Source organism: Ostrea edulis, chromosome 3, assembly GCF_947568905.1.
Source record: "Ostrea edulis chromosome 3, xbOstEdul1.1, whole genome shotgun sequence".
NCBI classification, from domain to species: domain Eukaryota; kingdom Metazoa; phylum Mollusca; class Bivalvia; order Ostreida; family Ostreidae; genus Ostrea; species Ostrea edulis.
The window spans coordinates 56352998-56377908 of record NC_079166.1 but is presented as its reverse complement, the minus strand read 5'-3'; the positions used below and the strand labels follow the sequence as shown (position 1 = coordinate 56377908).

General features: G+C 33.7%; 1 protein-coding gene across 2 annotated transcripts; it reads right to left on the bottom strand.

The window, feature by feature from the left end:
• Positions 1 to 6346: 6346 nt before the first annotated feature.
• LOC125673457 (uncharacterized) lies at positions 6347 to 14342 on the bottom strand. 2 transcript variants are annotated; one of them, XM_048910032.2, is made up of 7 exons: positions 14206 to 14342; positions 13563 to 13748; positions 11106 to 11182; positions 7065 to 7103; positions 6910 to 6961; positions 6658 to 6748; positions 6347 to 6549 (listed from the first exon to the last, which is right to left on the bottom strand). In XM_048910032.2, the coding sequence occupies exons 1-6, from the start codon at positions 14269 to 14271 to the stop codon at positions 6662 to 6664; spliced, it is 507 nt and encodes a 168-aa protein (XP_048765989.2). In that variant the 5' UTR covers positions 14272 to 14342; the 3' UTR covers positions 6347 to 6549; positions 6658 to 6661. The 2 variants fall into 2 exon arrangements, with proteins under 2 accessions (XP_048765989.2, XP_048765990.2); XM_048910033.2 differs by having other exon boundaries at positions 6910 to 6958; positions 14206 to 14317.
• Between the last annotated feature and the right edge of the window lie 10569 nt (positions 14343 to 24911).

Here is a 24911-nt window from a genome sequence, read left to right as displayed (position 1 = left end):
CGTGGTCTTTCGTGATCAGGTCTTCCAACATTCTGTTAAAATTCCTAAGGGCACGAATTGTGCTCCTTTGTTAGCTGACCTGTTTTTATATTCATATGAAGCAGAATTTATTCAAAAACTTCTAGGTGAGAAGAAAAAATCTCTCGCTGTGGCCTTCAATTCGACTTTTAGATAAATCGACGACGTTTTGTCTATTAACAATAATAGCTTTCATTCATATGTCGATTTGATATATCCCTGTGAGCTCGAAATAAAGGACACCACAGAGTCGTCCATTTCTGCTTCATACTTAGATATTTTATTGAAAGTAGACATTAACGGCAAACTGACAACTCAACTGTATGACATACGGGATGATTTCAACTTCTCCACCGTCAACTTCCCATATTTATGTAGCAATATTCCATTATCACCTGGATATGGTGTTTATATATCTCAACTGATTCGATATGCAAGAGCTTGTTTTGCGTATAGTCAGTTTTTAAATCGAGGTAAGCTACTGACAATCAAGTTGATGGTACAGGGGTTTCAACAGTCTCGATTGAAGTAAGCATTTCACAAATTCTATGGTCGTTATAACGATCTAGTTCGTCAACACAACCTCACATTGGGTCAAATGCTGTCTGACGTGTTTCATACCAATTGTTAAGCCGTTCTTGGGATATTGATTTTGATATAGAGCTCACGGCGAGTGTAACCAGTCGACAGGAGATGCTTACTCCTCCTAGGCACCTGATCCCACCTCTGGTGTGTCCAGGGGTCCGTGTTTGCCCAACTATATATTTTGTATTGCTTATAGGAGTTATGAGATTGATCACTGTTCGTTATCTTCACCTTGCATGTAGCCATAACGAATATTAAATGGTTTGATTTCAGCTTAGAATAAGAAAAAATAATAACTTTGTTTTAGTAATGCCTACGATTACAATAAAAATCACGTTGCATCGTTTAGCAAACGGGATGGGGGTGGTTAATAGTGTCCACAAGCCAAAAACAGCTCTAACAGATGGTCGAAAGCTGAGAAAATGTGAGGGTCACTAAATACATCTTAAAAAGAATGTACCACAAACGTTCTCAATAAGGACAGTAGGGCTCTTAATTGTAGTAGTAACATGTAAAGAAGATATTTTTAGCTGTGCATGCTATGGGTTTGAAGCATGTGAATAATTCAGTAACACACGTAAAGGTTAACACAAAGTTTCCAGGTCACATGGCAACAAAGGTTAAAAACCGAAAAACGCCCTCTCATTTCCCACCTCATTTCCCGATACAGTGAAGAATACAGATTGTCACTACCTACAATAATATCTCAAATATACGGACCAAAGATCCGTTCTTTTACCAGTATCCCCGAAACGATATGATTTTTCACAAGTGCTGTTCAGTCTGTTAAGGGTAGATCTATCATAAGTTATGTTTTCTTGAAAAATTATATTGGTAAAGTTCTACAAATATTAAAAAGAGCGATCATTTGAAAAATCTCTTTAAAAAGTTTCATCAAAGTGTAAAAAATCTGAGTAATATGGAAGTCTGTATTAATTAATAGATGAATACCAGACCAGCATGTTACTAGATCCATCATGATTATAGTACCACATATTTGGTAAGAGTGTGTTATGTACTGTTTATGTGGTGTATGGTATGTTTGTACTAGTATTTGTAAGACTGTGTAATGTACTGTTTATGTGGTGTTTGGTATGTTTGTACTAGTATTTGGTAAGAATGTGTTATGTACTGTTTTTGTGGTGTTTGGTATGTTTGTACTAGTATTTGGTAAGACTGTGTTATGTACTGTTTATGTGGTGTTTGGTATGTTTGTACTAGTATTTGGTAAGAATGTGTTATGTACTGTTTTTGTGGTGTTTGGTATGTTTGTAGTAGTATTTGGTAAGAGTGTGTTATGTTCTGTTTATGTGGTGTTTGGTATGTTTGTGCTAGTATTTGGTAAGAGTATGGTATGTGATGTGTATGTGGTGTATGGTATGTTTGTACTAGTATTTGGTAAGAGTGTGTTATGTACTGTTTATGTGGTGTATGGTATGTTTGTACTAGTATTTGGTAAGAGTGTGCTATGTACTGTTTATGTGGTGTTTGGTATGTTTGTACTAGTATTTGGTAAGAGTGTGTTATGTACTGTTTATGTGGTGTTTGGTATGTTTGTACTAGTATTTGGTAAGAGTGTGTAATGTACTGTTTATGTGGTGTTTGGTATGTTTGTACTAGTATTTGGTAAGAGTGTGTTATGTTCTGTTTATGTGGTGTTTGGTATGTTTGTGCTAGTATTTGGTAAGAGTATGTTATGTGATGTGTATGTGGTGTATGGTATGTTTGTACTAGTATTTGGTAAGAGTGTGTTATGTACTGTTTATGTGGTGTATGGTATGTTTGTACTAGTATTTGGTAAGAGTGTGCTATGTACTGTTTATGTGGTGTTTGGTATGTTTGTACTAGTATTTGGTAAGAGTGTGTTATGTACTGTTTATGTGGTGTTTGGTATGTTTGTACTAGTATTTGGTAAGACTGTGTAATGTACTGTTTATGTGGTGTTTGGTATGTTTGTACTAGTATTTGGTAAGAGTGTGTTATGTACTGTTTATGTGGTGTTTGGTATGTTTGTACTAGTATTTGGTAAGAGTGTGTTATGTACTGTTTATGTGGTGTATGGTATGTTTGTACTAGTATTTGGTAAGAGTGTGTTACGTTCTGTTTATGTGTTGTTTGGTATGTTTGTACTAGTATTTGGTAAGAGTGTGTTATGTACTGTTTATGTGGTGTTTGGTATGTTTGTATTAGTATTTGGTAAGAGTGTGTTATGTACTGTTTATGTGGTGTTTGGTATGTTTGTACTAGTATTTGGTAAGAGTGTGTTATGTACTGTTTATGTGGTGTATGGTATGTTTGTACTAGTATTTGGTAAGAGTGTGTTACGTTCTGTTTATGTGTTGTTTGGTATGTTTGTACTAGTATTTGGTAAGAGTGTGTTATGTACTGTTTATGTGGTGTTTGGTATGTTTGTATTAGTATTTGGTAAGAGTGTGTTATGTACTGTTTATGTGGTGTTTGGTGTGTTTGTACTAGTATTTGGTAAGAGTGTGTTATGTACTGTTTATGTGGTGTTTGGTATGTTTGTACTAGTATTTGGTAAGAGTGTGTTATGTACTGTTTACGTGGTGTTTGGTATGTTTGTACTAGTATTTGGTAAGAGTGTGCTACGCACTGTTTATGTGGTGTTTGGTATGTTTGTAGTAGTATTTGGTAAGAGTGTGTTATGTACTGTTTATGTGGTGTTTGGTATGTTTGTATTAGTATTTGGTAAGAGTGTGTTATGTACTGTTTATGTGGTGTTTGGTATGTTTGTACTAGTATTTGGTAAGAGTGTGCTATGTACTGTTTACGTGGTGTTTGGTATGTTTGTACTAGTATTTGGTAAGAGTGTGCTACGCACTGTTTATGTGGTGTTTGGTATGTTTGTACTAGTATTTGGTAAGAGTGTGCTACGCACTGTTTATGTGGTGTTTGGTATGTTTGTACTAGTATTTGGTAAGAGTGTGCTACGCACTGTTTATGTGGTGTTTGGTATGTTTATACTAGTATTTGGTTAGAGTGTGTTATGTACTGTTTATGTGGTGTTTGGTATGTTTGTATTGCCACTATATCTTCTGGACATGTTCGTAGTTTTAAATGTAGTATATTAAGTATAATCTGATTATTTATAATTTTATTCTTAACGATGTGATTTGATGAAGAAAGGACAATTCCCTTTAGTTGATTGATGGAACTAAATATCGAATTATTTCTTTATCATGTCTGTCCGCGATTTCATGTTGTGTGTCATTTGTAATGTGTGCATGTTAAAATGTGTGTTGTTACTTATTGTAGAAACTTTGGATAATCTTTGGATGATTTTGGATGATGTTATTTTGATTGATTGTGATAAAAATAGGTATGCTTGTCTGCGTTATCATCGTGTAACGCATGCATATGTAAACTTCCATCATTTTACTCATAAAGTGAATAAAAATTTGAAGAGTAAATATCACATAACCATACACAACCGCTGCATGTATTTCATTTTACTACTGAATGATTGGTAGTTACACTGTATGTCATATTGTAAAACATAGGAACTATAATCATATGAGAGAAGGGTGGGACTGTCAACAATTTATATATCCCTTATATTGAAATCGCCTCAGACGAGGAAAACACTATAAACGTGGAATGGAAATTTCTGAATGTACAATCACAAACCAAAGTAAAACAGTCTTCAAAAGCTTCAGAAGACATTCAAATCACTACACCATATGTATTTTTGCTGTATTTCATTTTGAATGTTTTATTCACATAATCTTCTAGATGAAGCGTGGTGGCCACTGTGTCAGAGTAGGAAAAACTTACGTTAACCGTATAATGAAAATTTCTGAAGGTATAACCACAAACCAAAGTCAAAAACTCCAAACACTTCAAAAGAGATTCAAATCACCACACCATATGTGACTTTGCTGCATTTCAGTTTAAAAGTTTTATTCACATAATCTTTTCGATGAAGCGTGGTGACCGCTGTGTCAGAGGAGGAAAAACTTACTATAAACGTCTAATGGAAATTTCTGAAGGTACAATCACAAACCAAATAAAAACTCCAAACACTTCAAAAGACATTCAAATTACCACACCATATGTGACTTTATCGGATTTCAGTCTGAATGTTCTTCCGGTCACATTACTTTTTCTTAATTTGAAAAACGGTTTCCGAGTATTAGATAACAAACAACATATTGCAGCCGAATTGTAGATGACAGGCATTGCCACTCCCCATTATCTATTTGTTTACGATAGGGTCTGAAATTTATTTATTCATTCATGTATAGTTATGTTGAAAGTGAGTGTTAAATATATATGTAAATAGACTGCGTAAATGTCGAATGGTTAAATTGATGCTGTGTTCATCCCCCTCTGAATCCGCCACTGCTTATATATATATATATAATTCAATAAAAAAAGCAGGAAAATATACAGTTCCAAAATATATTTAAATGCGAGATATTACTACAAACTCAACTTTTAGGGGCCTAATTTATTTACCATGGCCAACATTTAAATCGATGTTGACAAGTTTTCCGAGTTTTATATGTGTTCGCCACCAGTGCACACATACAACGATGTAAATACCCAATATAGCGAGTAAAGCGTGTATGGAATCGGCAATATTGTGACTATGGGTCGCTGTCTAAAAACTGTTTGGTGATGTTATTCCTTTATACATCTGCAATTGGTGCTGTTGTTCTAAAGTAAACAGTGCAATCATTATATTTATTTTTGGATTAGACAAATTATGATGCATAAAATTGTTGACAATTAGGCCCAATGCCAAGCTATTGTCACGAGTGCATTTCGGAAAGAAGGAAAAAGACAACACACACACAAATCAATAAAAATAATCAAATTTAAAGTGGTAATCACATTATTTTATTTTGATAAAGCAATCTTATTACTATTTTTGAGTGTAGCACTCAAGATGCTACGAGTTCAAAAAGGAAATAATTTTCTTTAGGAATTACAAAGTGGGAGCACGGCATTATACTGACACACTCAGGATACTACGAGTTCAATAAGGAAATAATTTTATAATTCAACTTAAAGTTAGGAAACACAATACAGTGTATTCTATTTTTGTATAATTAAAAGTTCAATTATTTTGTATCTTTAATTTTTTTTGTAAATCTACCAGTTGGTAGAAGTTACATTGTTTCGTCGATGTATGTTGTTACAAGGTGAAGGTCAGTTGATCCGAGTGTATTGAATTTGAAGAGCAAACCAGAATGTATGCTATAGGCCTACCAGTGCTTATACAGCTTCGATATATCCATTTTCTCGCAGTTTATCAGGGTCTCTGTCCAAGCGGTTTTTGAAAAGGTGACTGGATGTTTTTTTTAAGGTAAAGTTCTTGCTCCAACAAAAAAATTATCCACGTCTTTTATCTCGTACCTTCCTTCGAAAAATTGAAAAATACTCAGTCTAAATCCTTTCTACCGACAACTAGTACACCTGAGCACGGCACAAAACATCTTCATGCATTATTATTTACAAGCCGTTAACGTGATAATTGGTGTTTTGTCGATTAAATCTAATCTGTTTATGAAATGGCTAATACATGTTTTCAAACCCGAGAGCGCATGTCACACATAATGGCGCGTAAACTAGTGAAAGAAAATATGCATATCGCAAGATTTGAATTTCATCGCTTTCAAACTCGAAAACTATGCAAAATATTTCATTTAAAACACATTTAAAGTAGTTTTAGGCATAAAAAATAATTAATTTTGCTGAAGAAATGAAAAAGTTTAGAAACATGCGTTGTGTCCTTTAATTGAAAACACCATGTACATTTGTGTATAAAAACAGCTTAAAGTTATATTATTTAATTCTATTTATCTTTTAGCACAGTAGGAGGAGATTGGTTAAAGATGATCCTGTTACTGTACTACACGTGGAGCTAGTGATGAGGAAAACGTCTATTTGTAGAGGGCATACTGGTGATCACCAAACAACCTTAAAAAAAGAATCAAGAAACTATCAAACGTACCACTAGTAAAACAAATTTCAGCATCTAACTTAAATAAAGATTCAGATAAATGTATACAATTTGTTGTGATCTACCTTATTATTCATCACCTATTTTCAACCTATTCAGAGCCTTGGGAGAAAATGATCTATGCGATATCTGCATTGTGGTATCAGGAACTTCAATCTTTAAAAATAAAATGTTTAAGGTAAAAGTCATATAATTATTTTTCACGTAAGAATTGTTTGAACACGGAGAGATATATTATTTCTTTTATTGAAAATATTTGTAAAAAGACATTGAACTTATTCTTATACTTATGTGAATTTAAGGAAGAGGTATTTTACCTGCAAGCTTTTTGCATTTCTGTTTGCTTTAAGCATTCCTTTCACATCCCTACTACAAGAGTGATTTTTCATGATTTGATATTATCATGTAATGTTCCAAAACTAAATTTTGACGGAAAGATGAAAGATGATACAAATTAACTACATGAACATACATTTTTTGCTGGTCACCATTGCCTACTTCTATGTCCCTCCTGAAATACAAATGTATATTTGATTTTACAAAATTTTAATTAATATACACATGAAGAAATTTATCCAACACCAGCTTTTGTCTCTTAGCCTACGCATGATGATGAATATCAGTTTTTATATAAGGCCTGATATTCTAAGGATAATTTACAGAAAATAAATATTCCTCTTAGTATCTATTGATTCATATAACTATTTGTTTTATCATCAATTGAACCAATCCTTTTCATTGGACAAACTGCAGTTTGTCATGTTCCATACCAATTGACGGATTACTCCGTTTATCCGATCGAGAAAAAGTGATCACGACGGGTGTGACCTGTTGACGGAATACTTACTTCTCCTAAAAATCTTATCCAAACACTGGTATGTCCAAGGGTCCGTATTTGCACAATTCTTAATTTTGCATTATTTGTAGGAGGTATGAGATCGATCACTGTTCGGTATATTCACCTTTTTACTATTATGAATGTGATAAAAGTTAACGAAGATTAACATATCGTAACTTCCGTTTCTACGAATGACCTATTCTAGGCGTCTTCTTAAGCCTCTGATCAAATGTTGACTTTGATGCAGTGCCTGTGCCGGTTCCTCTAATGTTTGAATTGTTCGTGTCATGTGATGAACTCGGCAACCAATGCTGTCAAAATGTGCTCAAAAGGGTTCAAATCTGGACTTCGAACAGGCCATGGTAGTGTCGCAACTAACTCCACGCAAAAGAGCCTGTACATCAAAAGGAAGATGCGGTCTGGTATTTTCATCCATAAACACTAGTCTTTGTCAAAGAGGGTGATTTTCAAAACGAAGCTCAACGCTTGCAGCAAAATTGTCACTTTGGTAATTTATGCAATAAGGTTGCCCCTAATCAGTGCTCAAGCTGGGCCTCGCCATTTTCGCCAATGGCGATTTTTTTTTTCAAAAATGGCGAAAAAAAATTTAAAGTGGCGAAAGTCCCTTTTTGCAATAAATTGTATTTTAAAATTTCCTTTGTCAGTGACACATTATCACCTGTTTGTTTATGCAGTCAAAATCTGTTTATTTAGTCAACGCGTGCGACCGGAAACCTCGCATCGCTCCAGTGCACAGAGAGCTGGTCACAAAGGCCAGATAATAGCCTCAGGTAATCTATGGCTGCAAAAAAGTCGATGATTATGTAATAAAGTACATCGGACAGCTGTGTACCCGGTTGTGGTCAATTGTTTAACATTTAAAGTCGTATTCCTTATCGTGTTATCATCTCCACATTAATGTCAATTCTTAACCACAGAACCGACCGGTAATTAAATTAGCCGTATTGTTGTGTATAATGGATATACATCAAGTGTTTGTTTTTGCGGCCAAGCTCGTTGATTACAAGATTTTGATGTGTTTGATTTTAGTTCGAATATTTCATAAACAATGCGGTTGGTCACCATTGGTATGAACATAGCAATTTTAATAAATAGTTTTCTTTGAAGTTCGGTGCGCAACAGTATATAAAAATGCTGATCTCATAAGATTATGCACCCCATTCTATTTTGACACTAAACTTGTAGCTTCTGACCCTAGTCAGTCTATAATTAAACAAATATCTATGTTTGGCTTTACTGTCAACCCCACCTGCTCAAACATCTGATTCTGTCCAAATTGCAAAATCTTCCATACCAAAACGGAAATTTAATAGGGAATGGTTGAGATACGACTCTAAATTGGGCTTGATGTTTTGTGACATCTGCATTTCGTGCAATGTACACAATGTTTTCACTGAGGGGTGTAGCATCATGAAGTTTATATTTATATGATTTATTATTAGGTATGGTAGCTGGATATGATTAAGTAATGTAACTGATTCAAAATGCTAAAATCAGTGTAATGAATAATTTAAAAATAATATGATGGAAATAATTGTAAAGCATGAGATTATTTGTGCCGCGCCGCACCCCGAAAAAGTGGCGAAAGGGAATTTTGGTCCAGTGGGAGCACTGCCCCTAATTGTAACAAGATCATCCACACATTCGTAGGAAACAAAACCCCACACATCTGCTTTGTAACCAAACGGAATAGTCTCTACAACATTTCGTTCAAGACATGCAGTTCTATATCTGTAATGCGTAACTAAATGCGATCCTCGTCCGACCAATGGTCTTTCCCCCGAGAGACTAGGTTCGAACATTGACGAGCTTGACATCATTGCATACGTGCTGCTATGTGGAAGTGTGTAAGCAAAGGTCTCTTTGTGGGTCATCTTGCACGTTGACCAAATTGTTTCAGTCGAGTCCGCACTGTTCTCATTGAAATCATTACCGTTTAAAAATAAGCTATTTAAAACCGTTTCGTGTAAGCATTCTTCGGAGTCCCCCCCCCCCCAAACATATGTTTTCTGGGTGTCTTCCAGATCGTGCACGATCTTCGACGGACATTTTTTTTAGCTGGTACTTTCTGATAATTCTACAGATGGCTGAATAGTTATCACCCACGTGATGACCAATTTGTCTCAATGACATGCAGGATCCCTTCATTCCACGTCATCACATTTGAGACTTGCGGAGGAACCATAATTTTGATGTGCAAGAAATGTAAACCTACAGGTTAAATAAAGATCTAGAATATTGTTTACATGTATGAAACTCGCAATTCTGTTGACATTTAGTAAAATAGTCTTCAGGGTGATTGTCGGCCAAGAGAGTGGACTATAGATAATTGATAACAGGGATATTGTTGGGAAAGATGTAGACTGAATTATGTTACTGAATTCAAATTGTTTAAAATATATATATATTACGGAGTACATTTGGTGTTGCAATACTTTTTCCATTTGTATACTTGGAATAAGCAAACATAAACAATGACAGAAAAGTAATATCTGTTAATAACAAGAGTACTGCAAGCGGTACATAATACACCCGTGAAAATGACTAGATAGGGTGTGTTTTAAAGCCATAATTTGTAGAACTTTGCTTCAGGTAAAAACCAGCCATCATCAGGCTGTGACATACTTTCTTTGCATAATATGAAAAAAGGATCTTAGCTTAAAATTGTAACAGGGGGTAGATAGACAAATTAAGAGTTCTGTGTGTAAAATATTTCCCCAAATTCGACCAGGTTCTGTAATATTTGCGTAAAACTGAGTAGGTTCAACAACCTGTAACCTGTAAGGAAAATCAAAATCCTTGCTACATGCACACCTTATGTAAAACAGTATGTTCTTCACTTGAAAATTGTGGGAGTAGTTTGCCGGACAAATTATGTAGCCTCCATATAGCAATAATTTTTAAATAAAGGGATAAAACGTCTGCATGAGAAGGTGAGATGGATCAAAATTGCACCATGATCTAGAGTGATCCACAAAGAAGCTACAAGGCAAGTTTCAGCTTGATTTGTGACAGAGAAATGACATTAGAAACAGAAAACCCCGCACGGACGGACATATATCGTTGTACCATAATACGTTATGTCTAAAGACGGGCGTACAAAAAGGTTACTACTTTTTAAATAATCTGTCTACATCCTTAATATCATCGGATCCTGACAGTGATTAACAGAAAACATATTGCTCTTGTGATGCTGTTCTAAAAACTTATGTGCACAACATGTTACTCAAGTTTTGCACTACAATTTGTAATTGCAATTAAATATTGATTTGGTTGTTTTAGATTAAGCTTGACAGACAAATACATTCTAGAATTTGTTTTGTAGTTCAGAATGTTTGAGGGGAATCTATTGCAATAAAAACATAGATTTTTTATACATGCAATGGTAAACCAAAAAGAATTGATCATATATTGATTTAGGGTTTTCCCGTATAAAATCAAGGTACATGTAAAATCAATCAACGATGCTGTGAAAATTGTTGAATTGGAAAATAAAAAGTAAAGAAAATACAAAAACTGTTGGTAATTAAGACTAGTACACGTTAGAGAGAGATGGCGCATAACAACTCATTAGGTGTACATTCGATTAGATTAAAGGGAAGAAAAAAGATTTAGAATTTTACTAGAATACAAAATAATACTTATATAACTTACTTGCGATCATTCTCATATGTTCGAGTATAATATAATCGCCTTCCGTGAACGATGCCCTCCACTTCATAATCTAAATTCTAGTGGGAAAAGAGCGAAAATCAGTTAACGAGGTACTCTACATCGTCATAATGGCTGACTTCCTTTTAAAACATGGATGAAAATATAAATATCAACATTATTTGTATATTCATTTCAAAACATTAGTGCTTAATTGAGTAGCTCAGTAGGTTAGCACGTCTACTGCTGAACTATAGATCGCGGGTTCGAGTCCAGCAGGGGTTTAACTTTTTTCAGATTGCTTTCCTTTAAAACTTCATTTTTTTTTTTACTGAATAAAGTAAATTTGAGTTTTTAATTTCAAAATATTATTGTACATATCCTCCACTTTTCATCCATAACAAATTTCGCTGGTGTAGCATACCCTCCTTAAGAAGGTGTATGTAAAGCTAACTATTTTCAATCAAAAGAATAGATCTAAAAATCAAATAATCTATAGCTTCGGTGATAATGATTTCCAAATATTCTAGATTAATGTGTCTAATCATTTTTTTTTTCAACAATAATTTATCATAAGAAACAATGGCATAATTATTTGAGGTCTTTCTGAAACGAAAACATTTTATAAACAGTTACCATTCCTTAAAGCTGGGTCATTAGTATATTTCATTGACGAATTTGAAGATAATCTAAACTGTGTCCAAAAAGGTTTAGAGTTCCCATAAAAGGAAAAACGAAAATTTATAAATTTTAAAATAGTAAAGTATCGGATATCTTAGAAATGAACGTATGTGATGCCATTTAACATAACTTGGGACAGTTACGTGTAAATTGGCCCAAGTTAGGTAATATCGTATAACATAGTTCCTTTTGGTAATACATCTATACATGTACTTCTAAATTAACAATTTTGCCAATTAACGCCAAAGCACTTGCTTCAGAGTTACTGCTTGCACCTTTAATATTGTTTCATATCTGTGGTGATGCCCGTAAGCTGTAATAGAATCTTATTTCATTAGTAATCATCGTTAAATTAATTAAAACCTTACTTTCGTTTTCCATAAACTAATCTAAATAGCAAAAATGAAAGTAAAGTGGCGGATCTAAACCAGCTTTCTCTATTTAAAGATAACTTAAGATAGTAGGATATGAAGTTAATTCGTTGTTCATCGATGCTTGGTTTTGATCCTTCAGCAGAAATAAGTTTCGACAATTGTTAAATAAATCAAAATATGTCTGTTAGTTTCCTCAATCCGTGATTTTAGTCTTGAATCGGCCTTATGGAAATTTCCATAATGTCATCCAATCGCATATTTTCGGGCCTTTCCGGTAACCCATGAAGATGCGACTGGTTTACAATAAGATCAGCATAAAATTATGTAGGTTTTGTGGAATAGTTATACTTATAATAGTTTTGTCCAGGTCCATATCAATCATTTTATGACGATTTATAATTATTTTTATTACATATATCCCCCATCCTGAGACAAACGATCTGACACATGGATGAATTTGAAATACTATATTCATCTGATATTTTTTATGTTTTTAGTTTTTTCTCGTGATTATAGAAGTCACTGTTACGACTTTTTCTAATAATGTATTAACAATTACTGATATGTACAAACACATGGATAAACATCGATTTTAGTTGAACGTGTTTTGTGATGACACAGATCTTGAAAGTAAATAATAACTCGAAAAATGTTCAATATGTTAGATATCGAATGGTCCGGTACTGTTCTGGGAAGTTTGCACCTTAAAACTTCAGCATTTTACCGAAATTAGGTTGTACACTGACTGACAATGTTCAAGAAATCAGGTCATTGTTTACAATATAGCAGTTTTTCTGTTTGTCATTCATATACTTCATAATGATTATTGCGTTTGACGAGAAGAAACAATGTTTATTCACAATTTTGCCCTTAAAGTGTCGCACTGGACACAAACTACCATTATAAACACATTTGCAATACTGTTTCAAATATTGAAATAATGAACGATCGACCATTCATTTTTTCTATGGTCAACTATTCGACATTTGTAAAATCATTATCTGATTTTCAAAACGGAGAGAAATAATTTATGTTACATAAAGAATATTTAATTTGAAGCGCCAAGTCACTTCCCAATAATCAAGTTTTATTTACTGTATATGATATCAATATATATATATAACATAATTAATCCACGTAATTATTAAGATATTGTTCTTAGATTTGAATTAAAGATATCATTTATTCAATTAATGTACGCAAAAATTCAAACACGCCTTAAAAGTCCTTCCCCCATAGCGTAATACAAAACATTGCACCTGGTCAGTCGCAGTGATATGCAAACACAACATCACAATTAGAACTTTTGAGAGTCATCGCGCAGTAAAAATTGTCGAAATGCATTGAAATAACAATGTCACATATCATCGAGGAATAAAAGGATTGCACTGATTTTAAATCATACCCTATAATCAAGGCAGATCCCATACTTGACTTGGTAGTAGTTGGTACAGTGGGTAACGTTACATCTGGTGAAGGCAAAGTGGTGTAAAGCATGAAAACCACAATGAGTCGAAACGCCTACCCCTGCAGTCGGAATCAGTTGAATGAAGAAGAAAATTGACGAGACAAGCATAAACATCTTGACCTGCTAATTAAACAAAGTATTACTTGTGATGAGAGTACATCTGTACACACAATTTCACATTATATTTATCATTATTTTATGATGCACCGACTTGTACCATGAAATATAAAGATAACTAGCAGTGGTCAATCCCATAACTCCTATGAGCAATAGAACATAGATAATTGGGCAAACTCGGATCCCTGCTCACCAGAGGTGGGATTAGGTACCCAGAAGGAGTACTTTAAATTATATTGTATGTATTTAGTTCTTAGAGTTTGCTTCTTGAAAACTTGCAAGTGCATATTATTCTGTTGAGCAATTTCATAATGCTAAAACATCTGTGATTTATTTAGCAAGATGTTTCCTGGCTGTGATATAATTATCTGCTCCGTAACAATTTGAAGATTTGTGATGAGAGTAGATTTACAATTTGAGAAAAGAAAATCAGCATTGATAATTACACAAGTCTAAATCATACCTTTGTATATATCACTCCTTTCCTACAACGTTTCGTTTTGTATTTATATATCACTTTTTCTAACATGTGTCAAAATTTATGACATTCCACGGAGAAAAATCCGCATAGATGCTGCTCTATCCGGTTTATAATGTAACAGATGCCATTCCGTTTACTGCCAACAGACAGCAACAATGCAAACACACGCTAAAATCACAAAAACTTTATTTTGTATGCATTTGATAAGTTTGTTAAATTTCATTTTATGTGCATTTAACAAATTTAACTTTGCAATATACGTATACTCTTGCTTTCGTTACATTATTCTTATTATGGTAATGCTCATCTCTGCTAAGAACCAGTCACAATGTTCACTTTATACTTAAGGTTATCTTTAACAGTGCTTAATTGTATAGAAAAATGTGGAAAAAAAGGATTTTATTCTTATATTAGCTATATACAAAACATTACATATTAATTCATTTATGGGGGAAGGGGTATACGAATTTGTATAGCTCCTGATTATGATGGGAAATGCAACATTAAAATATAATACAAAGAATTTGAATCTGTGCCAAAGCTATTAAGGATCAATAGTAAGAATATTTTTGAAAAATGTTAAGTCGTACTCTTACTACGTGGGATGTCTTATTTACGAGATACAAAGTCATAAATACAAGATACAAGCTACTGTCCTTTAAAAAGAAGTGACAAAACATGGACCATGAACATGCGTTTTAAGGGAAACTTATCATTCTATGTTAGAGTTAAATATTTTAAAAGATATTGAAAAATGCAAATATTTCAGTATCAGTCTTATTACTAGAGCAGTAAAGAGCTTGTTTTGGGTAGTCAGTTTTTAAATCGAGATAAGCTACTGACAAACAAGTTGATGGTACAGGGATTTCAACAGTCTCGATTGAAGTCAGCATTTCGCAAATTCTATGGTCGTTATAACAATCTAGTTCGTCAATACAACCTCGCATTGGGTCAAATGCTGTCTGACGTGTTTCATACCGATTGTTAAGCCGTTCTTGGCACACTGATTTTGACTGCGGATAACTCCGTTTACCTGATTAGGATATGGGGCTCACGGCGGGTGTGACCGGTCAACAGGGGATGCTTACTCCTGCTAGGCACCTGCTCCCACCTCTGGTGTGTCCAGGGGTCCGTGTTTGCCCAACTATCTATTTTGTATTGCTTGTAGGAGTTATGAGATTGATCACTGTTCGTTATCTTCACCTTGCATAATGGATGTAAAAATTGCATTTTTTACCTTAAACAGCAGATTTATAAGTGATCCCTTAATTTGATTTTGACCCTACAGTCCAAATTCAGGAAGAAACACAAATAATAAAATTTGACTTCCATACCTTAATCCAATTATATAAATCTGGCAACAAAATACCTTTAGCGTATGGTATAAAATTGATGTTCGCGAGCGATATGTCGTTTATCATTAATAGCTTAAATTAACTTTACCAATGATGTCCATTTCAAGATATGAACAACAGTATTTTACCTCTCTGTTGAGCGTTGTTTATGTGAATAGTTGCCATGTATGTACAAATAAATAAACAAAGCATCGTTTTTATCAATAACACTAAATATCGTGTCCATCATTCTCTAATATATACCAATTAATCAATATATGTACAGTGGAGCCTCGTTAATCCGGACACTTTGGTTCCCAGCAAAATCGTCCGGATAAATGAAGCGTCCGGATAATTGAATCGCATATTTTCTAGCTTTGCATAAGTAGCCAATATGTGCCTACTTTATTGATGCATAGTGAATTAAACACATTCTATCATTGGATTTAACCATTTGCATTAGTAAATAAATTATGATAATGTTAACATTTACATGTATTTCAAAGCACTAAAATTTAATGTACGTGTTCAGTGTATTTGCCTGTGCTTGCATTGTACATACATATGATCCTTACAAAAAAATATACAAAACTGTGTACCGTATGCACTAAAACAAATAATGAAGCACTTTATGTAACTATCAGTAATTAAATCATTAGTAACTAACATAATCATTTACATTTCAAACATTTCATCACACTTTTACTTCTTAAAGAGGCCGGTAATTTCCATCTGTCACGGTTCACGGGTTCGGCGGTCTGTTAAAACAATCTTCATCGTCCAAAGCTGATATAAGAATTTCGTGATTATCATGTCAGTTGACAACATTCTTTAACCAAAATTCAATCTGCCAGACTTTATATTTCTTATTCTATAGTTATCCAAGACAATATCAGGAGAACAAAATAATTTAAGCTCGTAATATCAAGACCTACTACTGCTTTGATCTAGTCACGCGCACCTATTATTTTCATGATGCGATAATAATGGAACAAAACTCGGGTGAAATTAACATTACAGGTACATACAGAATTTAATTGTCATTTTCCTTAAAATGGTAATTTTCTCACTTCTACGCAGAGTTTAAAATTCCGAAAGCAATAAAACTCTACAACATCGTTCAAGAATCAATCGTACACAGGTGCATTCTACATGCGCGACATTCTAAACGTTAAAAAATTATACTATATATACATGTGCATGAACATACATGTATATATCACGCCAATCAACAGAATAAAATCCAGAATCTAGAAGTATAATCTACACTCTTTAGATTTGAATAAGCCGATATCAATTTACGAATCAGTACAACTGATACGTGTAGCAGTTAAAACAATTGTCATTACGGCATGATGTTTAATTTATTAATACTATTAGGGTATTGATCAAGACTATAAAATAATATGCTACAGATTTATTTACAAAATTCAACACTACACGCAATAAAGATCTTATGTGCGAAAATTGGCAATACAATGTCTCGATCGGCACGTGCTATCTAACGGACTTATCATCACACACCACCTAATTGAAGGGAGGTGTTGACAGGGTACAGGTAATCGCTTCAATTAGACAGTTTGGCTTGTTTTCTTTATAATTTACACCTTGCTAAAATTGTCCGACACAGACCTTCCCTAAACAAAATTACGGTCCGGATTAACGGTACAATTTTCAATGCACTATAACGTTTTGTAGTAAAAAGTGACCGTCCGGATCCGGAACGCGAATTTCCGGATTAATGATGCAAAATAATGTATAAAAATTCCGTTCCCTAGAAAAATCGTCCGGAAGGTGAAGCGTCCGGATTAATGGCGTCCGGATTACCGAGGCTCCACTGTATATGCTCATAACACAGATAAATATCAAAATTCAATTAGAAAAATAAACATATGGGTTTAAAATGTAATACGTATTGAGAGCATATCTGTTTCATATATTCGACTGTCTTAAAAGAGGTGTTAGATATATATATCTATCAACTATCCAACTATCCATTTTGTATTGCTTGTAGGGGTTATGAGATTGATCACTGTTTGTTATCTTCACCTTGCATATAGGGATTTGTATGACTTCAGCGGAATGTTGAATTAAGCCGTTCTTTACTCACTGATTTGACTACGGATTACTCCGTTTACCTGACCAAGGCATAGGGCTCACTGCGGATATGAGCGGTCGACAGGGAATGCTTACTCCTCCTAGCCACCTGATGCCACCTCTGGTATGTCTAGGGGTCTGTGTTTGACAAAATCTTTGTTTCGTATTCTTTATAGGAGTTATGAGATTTAACCTTTATGTTAGAATACAATTAAAAGTACGAATTGTCCAGTTAGATGAAATTGAAAGTTAAAATCACGTGCGTTTGTATTCCTTTTTCGGATCTAACACAATTTGAACAGAATAACACACTCATGATGTCCTATATACTCTGATATTTTTCATATTTGATACTCAACAGCTACAGCTACATGCACCGTTGAAACATATAGTGGGGATACAAAATATTCATTTTCTATTTTTCAATGTGTTCAACAAAAATTTACTTTAGAGGAATATTTTGTACAAACATCAGTTGGCAAACATGTGCCGTTTAATGACAGCTGTGAAGTTTCAAAGGCAACCAAGATATGTCTGATATAAAATGAGAGACTCTATACATTGGGTTTTAAACGCGACGTACCGGCTGTTTACTGTATCGTGTTGAGAAATGAGGCATATTGACTCTTATATCGACAAGGGTTATTCATTTATCTGCAATTCCCTACGTACAACGTGTTAATACATTCAAATGTAATTTTAGCAACAAATGAATATTTTAATTTCAGTTCAACATACAATTATCATTTTAATATATTTTTGTCTGTGGGTTATCCATATAACATTTATGAACTACAATGTACATAAATATAACGTGTAAAATGATTTGTTTATATATTTTAATACCGTTTCAGTTCAAGATTGGATGTGTGATATTATACACAAAAGTAACACTCATGAATTGCATTATTTATAATGATTACAATGAAATAGAAATTAGTATCTTTTAATAGATATCATAGAGAGATATATAATTTTGAAAATGCACATTACAAAAGTACGGAAAAGCTCAGACAAATCCTAACCACAACACAGGATGGATACAGTCGTAGCTGTAGGCAATGTAGTATATTGATTTAATTATAGTGTAGGTAAAACCTTGGTTGTAATATGTGTAGTATGTTCGTCTTAATGTATTCAATATATAATGAAAGGATGAGGAACAATTTTGAAGGATGAAAACTGATCAATAATATAAATCAACGTAAATGTTTATTGTTAAGGTAGCTATTGATAGCTAGCCCCAAAAAAACCGCTCATTGAATTTTTTTCAATTTTATTTATTATAACATTTTGACTTTATCCTAAAACATATCAAAAAAGCAACAAAAGTAATCAGGTTAATTTTCGAGGAAAGCGAGATTGAAATCCCCTCTTTTGCAGCCCCAAAAGGCAAAAAATGCCAAAATTGAGCAAATTAACACAGAAGGCAATAAAAATTTTATTGACGCCAGAAATATTGTTTGTCATATATAGTTATGTAAATTAAACACAAACAAATAAAAAATCAACATTGATTAGAAATTCAAAATGCATATAAGGAAAACATTGGGATGATTCGACTTGGCAATTGGCCAAATTTATCCTAAATATGGCGTTTCTCAAATACTATCAGGCATACATTTTCTGACAACAACAAAATTCTGCTCATAAAATTTCTGATTTTATTTCATTTTTACAAGTCAAGTAGTATCTAAAATATTAAATAGAAAAAAATATACCAAATGAGGTTTAATCTGAAACTATGTCAGATTTTGTAACCCTACCCCCTCCCTTCTAGAAATGAATTTTAAGAGATCGTCAGCAGAGATAAACTATTGACCTTAAATGATTAAGCATTCCCAAATTACCACATTCAGCATTCAAACTCACAATACTAGACGTTTCTATGAGCCATTTAAGAATGATATATAGTGTGTGCTATTGCAGTTGACCTTTTCGCACTCACAATGATTGCCTAAATATTTAGTTATTTTTCATACAATTTCTTGTAATAACTGGACCAAATCTATTACCTATACATAATTTTGGATAGAAATTTATATCACTATACAGTATAATACACCAAATATGTTTAAATAACCATTTCATATTTCAATAAATAATTAATATCAATGGAAAGAGACCCATGGACTGCCCATGGATCACTACGTTTCTATGAGCCATTTAAGAATGATATATAGTGTGTGCTATTGCAGTTGACCTTTTCGCACTCACAATGATTGCCTAAATATTTAGTTATTTTTCATACAATTTCTTGTAATAACTGGACCAAATCTATTACCTATACATAATTTTGGATCGAAATTTATATCACTATACAGTATAATACACCAAATATGTTTAAATAACCATTTCATATTTCAATAAATAATTAATATCAATGGAAAGAGACCCATGGACTGCCCATGGATCACTACATGCAAGTCCATCTGAGTCATCTTGCCCTCACAGATAGGTGTGTCTTTCATAAGTTTAAGATTTCTAATTGTAGTTTCACAATGAACCAAAAACTCACTATTGGATAACTGAGAATGCATATACATGTATATTGCATTAACTAACTGTAGTTTTCCCCAGGTGAAGGTCTATGTTCACTGTATGTATAAGGGGTGTGTGTGTGAATTAGTTCAATTATGAAACTTTTCTAAAAATTTGATATACATTAATGTATCAATGATGTATATTTCAACTAAATTTTGAATTACAAGGAAAATTCAAACACATTGATTGAAGTTATAAAATTGATATTATATCATGTGCACATTTTTTACTAATATATCTAAAAAAGAATAATCAACATTGAAATTTCCTTTACATCTATGCAATATTATTGTCTTTCAAAAGGCATGTACATGTAATACACGAGTACATGTACTTGTTTTCCCTTAAATTCACAATCTAGTTTAAAGTATGTTGTACAACATCCACTGCTCTGAGCTCATATAAGTGAATTCATGTTTTTCATCTAAGTCCCAAATTTTGCGTTAGTTCTTTAATCTTCGGAACTTGATCAAACATTTTTAAATTTGTGGAGTTGTGGGGGTCCAGGGGATATGTCATCATCACTGTAAATGGAGTACCTGTTCAAAATATATATAAATATATTTAAATATAGCAAAAAAGATGAATATCTGATATATTCAGAATTGTCTTTATAAATGTTTATCAAAAGAAGATATAGTACCTCTCTTGCTGTTATACTTGTTGACTCGAAATACACTTCAACCTGCACTGGTCCTATCTAACCTCCCTTGGTCCTCAGGCTGATGCCTAGAAAAAAGATCATCATAATTGATATTTGCACAGTTAGGTCTATATTATACCATTGAGTAATTAGACTGCGTCAGACAATGTGAATTTTAAAATTGTGTCTTAACACATATTCAGTAAAAATTTAAATACTGATGTTTCAAAATTATACATTGCAATATGAGATAACATGTATATATGTTTTCATAAACTGCCATAGACTTATCATATCTGTTTTATTTACAAAATGTGGGTCAAGAGAAGGGCATACGTGTAGTATACATATCTTATTTATACATACATTTGCCTATGAGAGGGCATATGCAGACTTGTGATTAATTTACATTATTTTTAAAAAGGTTTTGTCAACCTACATGTTTGTGTGAAACACGAAACCTCAGGTTTGATATATTTCTTAGGTCACTGAAATTTCAAAGTAATAGTATATGTATACTATAGTCTAGGGAATCATAATTCAACAGCCCCCCCCCCCTCCACTTTCTATCCAGTTCTCTCATACCCCTAGATAGTAGGTCTATACAGATATTTGTTTTTCATTACTTTTATACATGTAGTTTAAGGTATGTTATTTTCGTAACGGTTATTTTCATAACGATATTTTCTTAATAAAAGAGTTGTGAGAGCCCATGTTTACAAATGTGGTATACATTTACATGACATCCGTTCGTTTACATTCACATGCACAGGTGGGAGTTATATTCTAAGCACACATAGAATACATATATACATACAAAATAATACATCAACTGTATGTCGTGTGTTTAAACTTACAGATGTTATTATAAATCGCGTTGTGAAATAGCAGAGGAAATGTGAGTTGAACTTTTGAATACAAATTTGTGGCATTTTTTTTCACTCACCAAACGAAACTATGATTTCGTTGTCCAAGTTAAATGCATCCACCAACTTCCTCTTCTTGCAAGAAACTTTGTTTAGCCTCTCAATGACTGTATAAACAATATTTAATCTCGCAGCATGCTGCACTCGGACATTACGATGTATCAACCAACAACTTTGTTTACGTAGCGCATCTATGTACATGGATTGGTGGTTGATTTAACATTTCGATTAGCAAAAAGTTTCACACAGATGAAACATTTGATCTACCATTATTACAGATATTGAGGTATACTTATGTGGTATGTGCATATTTTCTCTAGGCGAGTCAGTCACAGCAACAAAACACTATCGGAACCCCTTTTTGTTTTTCGACTATTCTATGACGGAGTAAGGAATTCCGGAAAATGAATTCACGTGAAAATACACAATTTTTACTGATCACGTGGTTGCTATCCGTCGCTACCTTAAATAATGATGAAAGTGAGTAAATGAAATTCACATGACTGTTAAATGATTAGAAGCCGTCCTTTTTGCACTTGAAACTAATTTGCAACTTATCTGCCCTTAGTAAAAATAAGAAAAATCTAATTTTCTAAAAATGTGCATGGTAACTGATTAGTTAAATTATTTCATATTTTCATAAAGAAAATGTATGTAACTTTCTACCTAAAGATTTGTTTGAAAATACATTTTCTTTGAAATATATTCTGATAAAACATGCTCATCTCATAGACTACAACTTAAATTCTAGGTGAAATAAATCAAGCAGTAAACAAAATTTTAAAAATTCCTATGGTGGATTCCATTTACAAGATATGCAATATGGTCATTATGCAAGGTGAAGATAACGAACAGTGATAAATCTCATAACTCCTACAAGCAATACAAAATGGATAGTTGGGTAAACGCGGACCCATGGACACACCAGAGGTGGGATCAGGTGCCTAGGAGGAGTAAGCACCCCCTGTTGACCGGTCACACCCGCCGTGAGTCCCATATCCTAATCAGGTAAACGGAGTTATCCGCAGTCAAAATAATTATACATTGAAAACCTTGATCTAGGACTAGCATAATCGTAGATATACCCTTTCCAGTACATTGCTCTAATTATAGGTCTAGGAAACGTGCAATCGTGGATGTAGTCTGTATACTGTAAAACTTATACGGTACCAATTTTGATGCACCAGATGCGCATTTCGACAAATAATGTCTCTTCAGTGATGCTCAACCGAAATGTTTGAAATCCGAAATAACGAAAAACTTGCTAGAGCTATTTTAGGGGAAAACAGAGTGCCAAAAAGTGGAGTCAAATTCGTCTAAGGATAAGATCTTTGCATGAGGGAGATAATCCTTAATTTTGAAATGAATTTCTAAATTTTATCACATCAATTAAATATACATCCTTATTTTCAAGCTAGTAACGAAGTACTTAGCTACTGGACTGTAGAGACCCTCGTGACTAACAGTCCACCAGCAGAGACCTCGACCCAGGGGCATTATATTAATATATTGTTCTAACTATAAGAAGGGTAGAGTCATGGACGCTGTCGGTGCAGTACATGTATATTGGTCTAATATAGGAATGGTAAAATAATACATGCATATTCTTTATTTCCTCCAAACTAATGACTGGTTAGTTTAGTTGTATATTGTTGAGTGCCCCGCTATAAAACATTTCACTCATATGGAGACGTCCCAGACAAATGGAGAATTATGAGCAAATGCTAAAAAGAACTTTTATACAAGTAAGTATGAACAGGTATAAATATAAGTATGCACGTTACACAGGTACATTTTGCGATTGATTGATTGATAGAATATTGTTTAACGTCCCTCTCGAGAATTTTTCACTCATATGGAGACGTCACCATTGCCGGTGAAGGGCTGCAAAATTTAGGTCTATGCTCGACATTTACGACGTTTGGACAGGATGGGATCTTTATCGTGCCACACCTCCTGTGACACAGGGCCTCGGTTTCTACAGTCTCAGATGAAGGACCGTTCCATGTTTTCGCCTCTTACGACAAACAAGGGGTACTGAGAACCTACTTTAGCCTGAATCCTCACGGACATGCATTCTGGGACATCTCAATTAGGAAACAATCAAAATTGCCTTATTCCGTTTATCATGAGACGAACGGCTAATGCTAGTACCACGAGTGCGTCCCAAAAGCGAAAGGTAATTGTGTTTCAATACTTTGAAGAGATCCAATATATTTTCTAGCAGATGTTCTCTTTCTGATAAAACTTTGAAACAACTGAGGATATTATAATTTGAAACTGTCTTATCGCATAAAGTATATCTTTTAAAACTATTTTCATACAAACAATTCATAGAAATCTTTAACCAGGATTTTGTATGAAGTATACATCATATATGGGGTGGTCTTAGTTTAATCTGAATTATCAATGTTCATATTGTTATAATCCATTGTGTCATTTCCTCTATTCTACTTGATGTACAATTTCGAATATGATTTCTTGTCAAATACAATATCATCACGGTCAGAACAATATTAGGGAGCTTGTTTGTGATGAGTGTTGTCATAAAGATTTTTTAAGCAACATGAATATTTGAGATAAATTTTATACTTTAATGTGAGTACAACTTTGGTCTGTTATGTGCAGTTTAGCATAGCCAATTTACAGTATTTGTCACCTTTTCCCTCCATAAACCACGATTCGCAATACATGAAAGAAATGGAGAATACCTTGAATCTTCTTGTAATATTCTAGACAAATGCCTTTGGATGTATTTACGTTTTCTTTAGAGAATGCTGTCCATAACTCAGAAAAATAGATTGCCAGTCGTAACACAATACTTTCCAAATTTTAGTTGATACTACATGAGGAATCTCAAAACTGTTCAAACCAACTGTATACAATGAATGCAGTCCTGCACGTACGATCTATGAATCTGTCACATTCCATGTTCGCTTGAAGCAGACACTCTGCATATATAACATTTTCCCAATATGGCATGATACTGGAAGTAAAAGATGCCACATTTGCTTCATACCTGGATATAGCTGCAGAACTGTAGTTCTCTGACAAAATATTGGGACATAACAGAGAGCTAGAGATCCGTCCCTTAATAAAAAAAAAAAAACATTCGCATTACGGTGCCCAGAATGCGCACGGCTG

Bases quoted from the DNA above. Each gene is read 5' to 3' on its own strand.
- LOC125673457 (XM_048910032.2), bottom strand. From the start codon at position 14,271: ATGTTAGAAAAAGTGATATATAAATACAAAACGAAACGTTGTAGGAAA. The intron at 11,183-13,562 runs GTATGATTTAAA...TTTTCCCACTAG, and splicing joins GGATCTGCCTTGATTATAGG to AATTTAGATTATGAAGTGGA. The intron at 6,962-7,064 runs GTATGTTCATGT...TCACTCTTGTAG, and splicing joins AATGGTGACCAGCAAAAAAT to TAGGGATGTGAAAGGAATGC.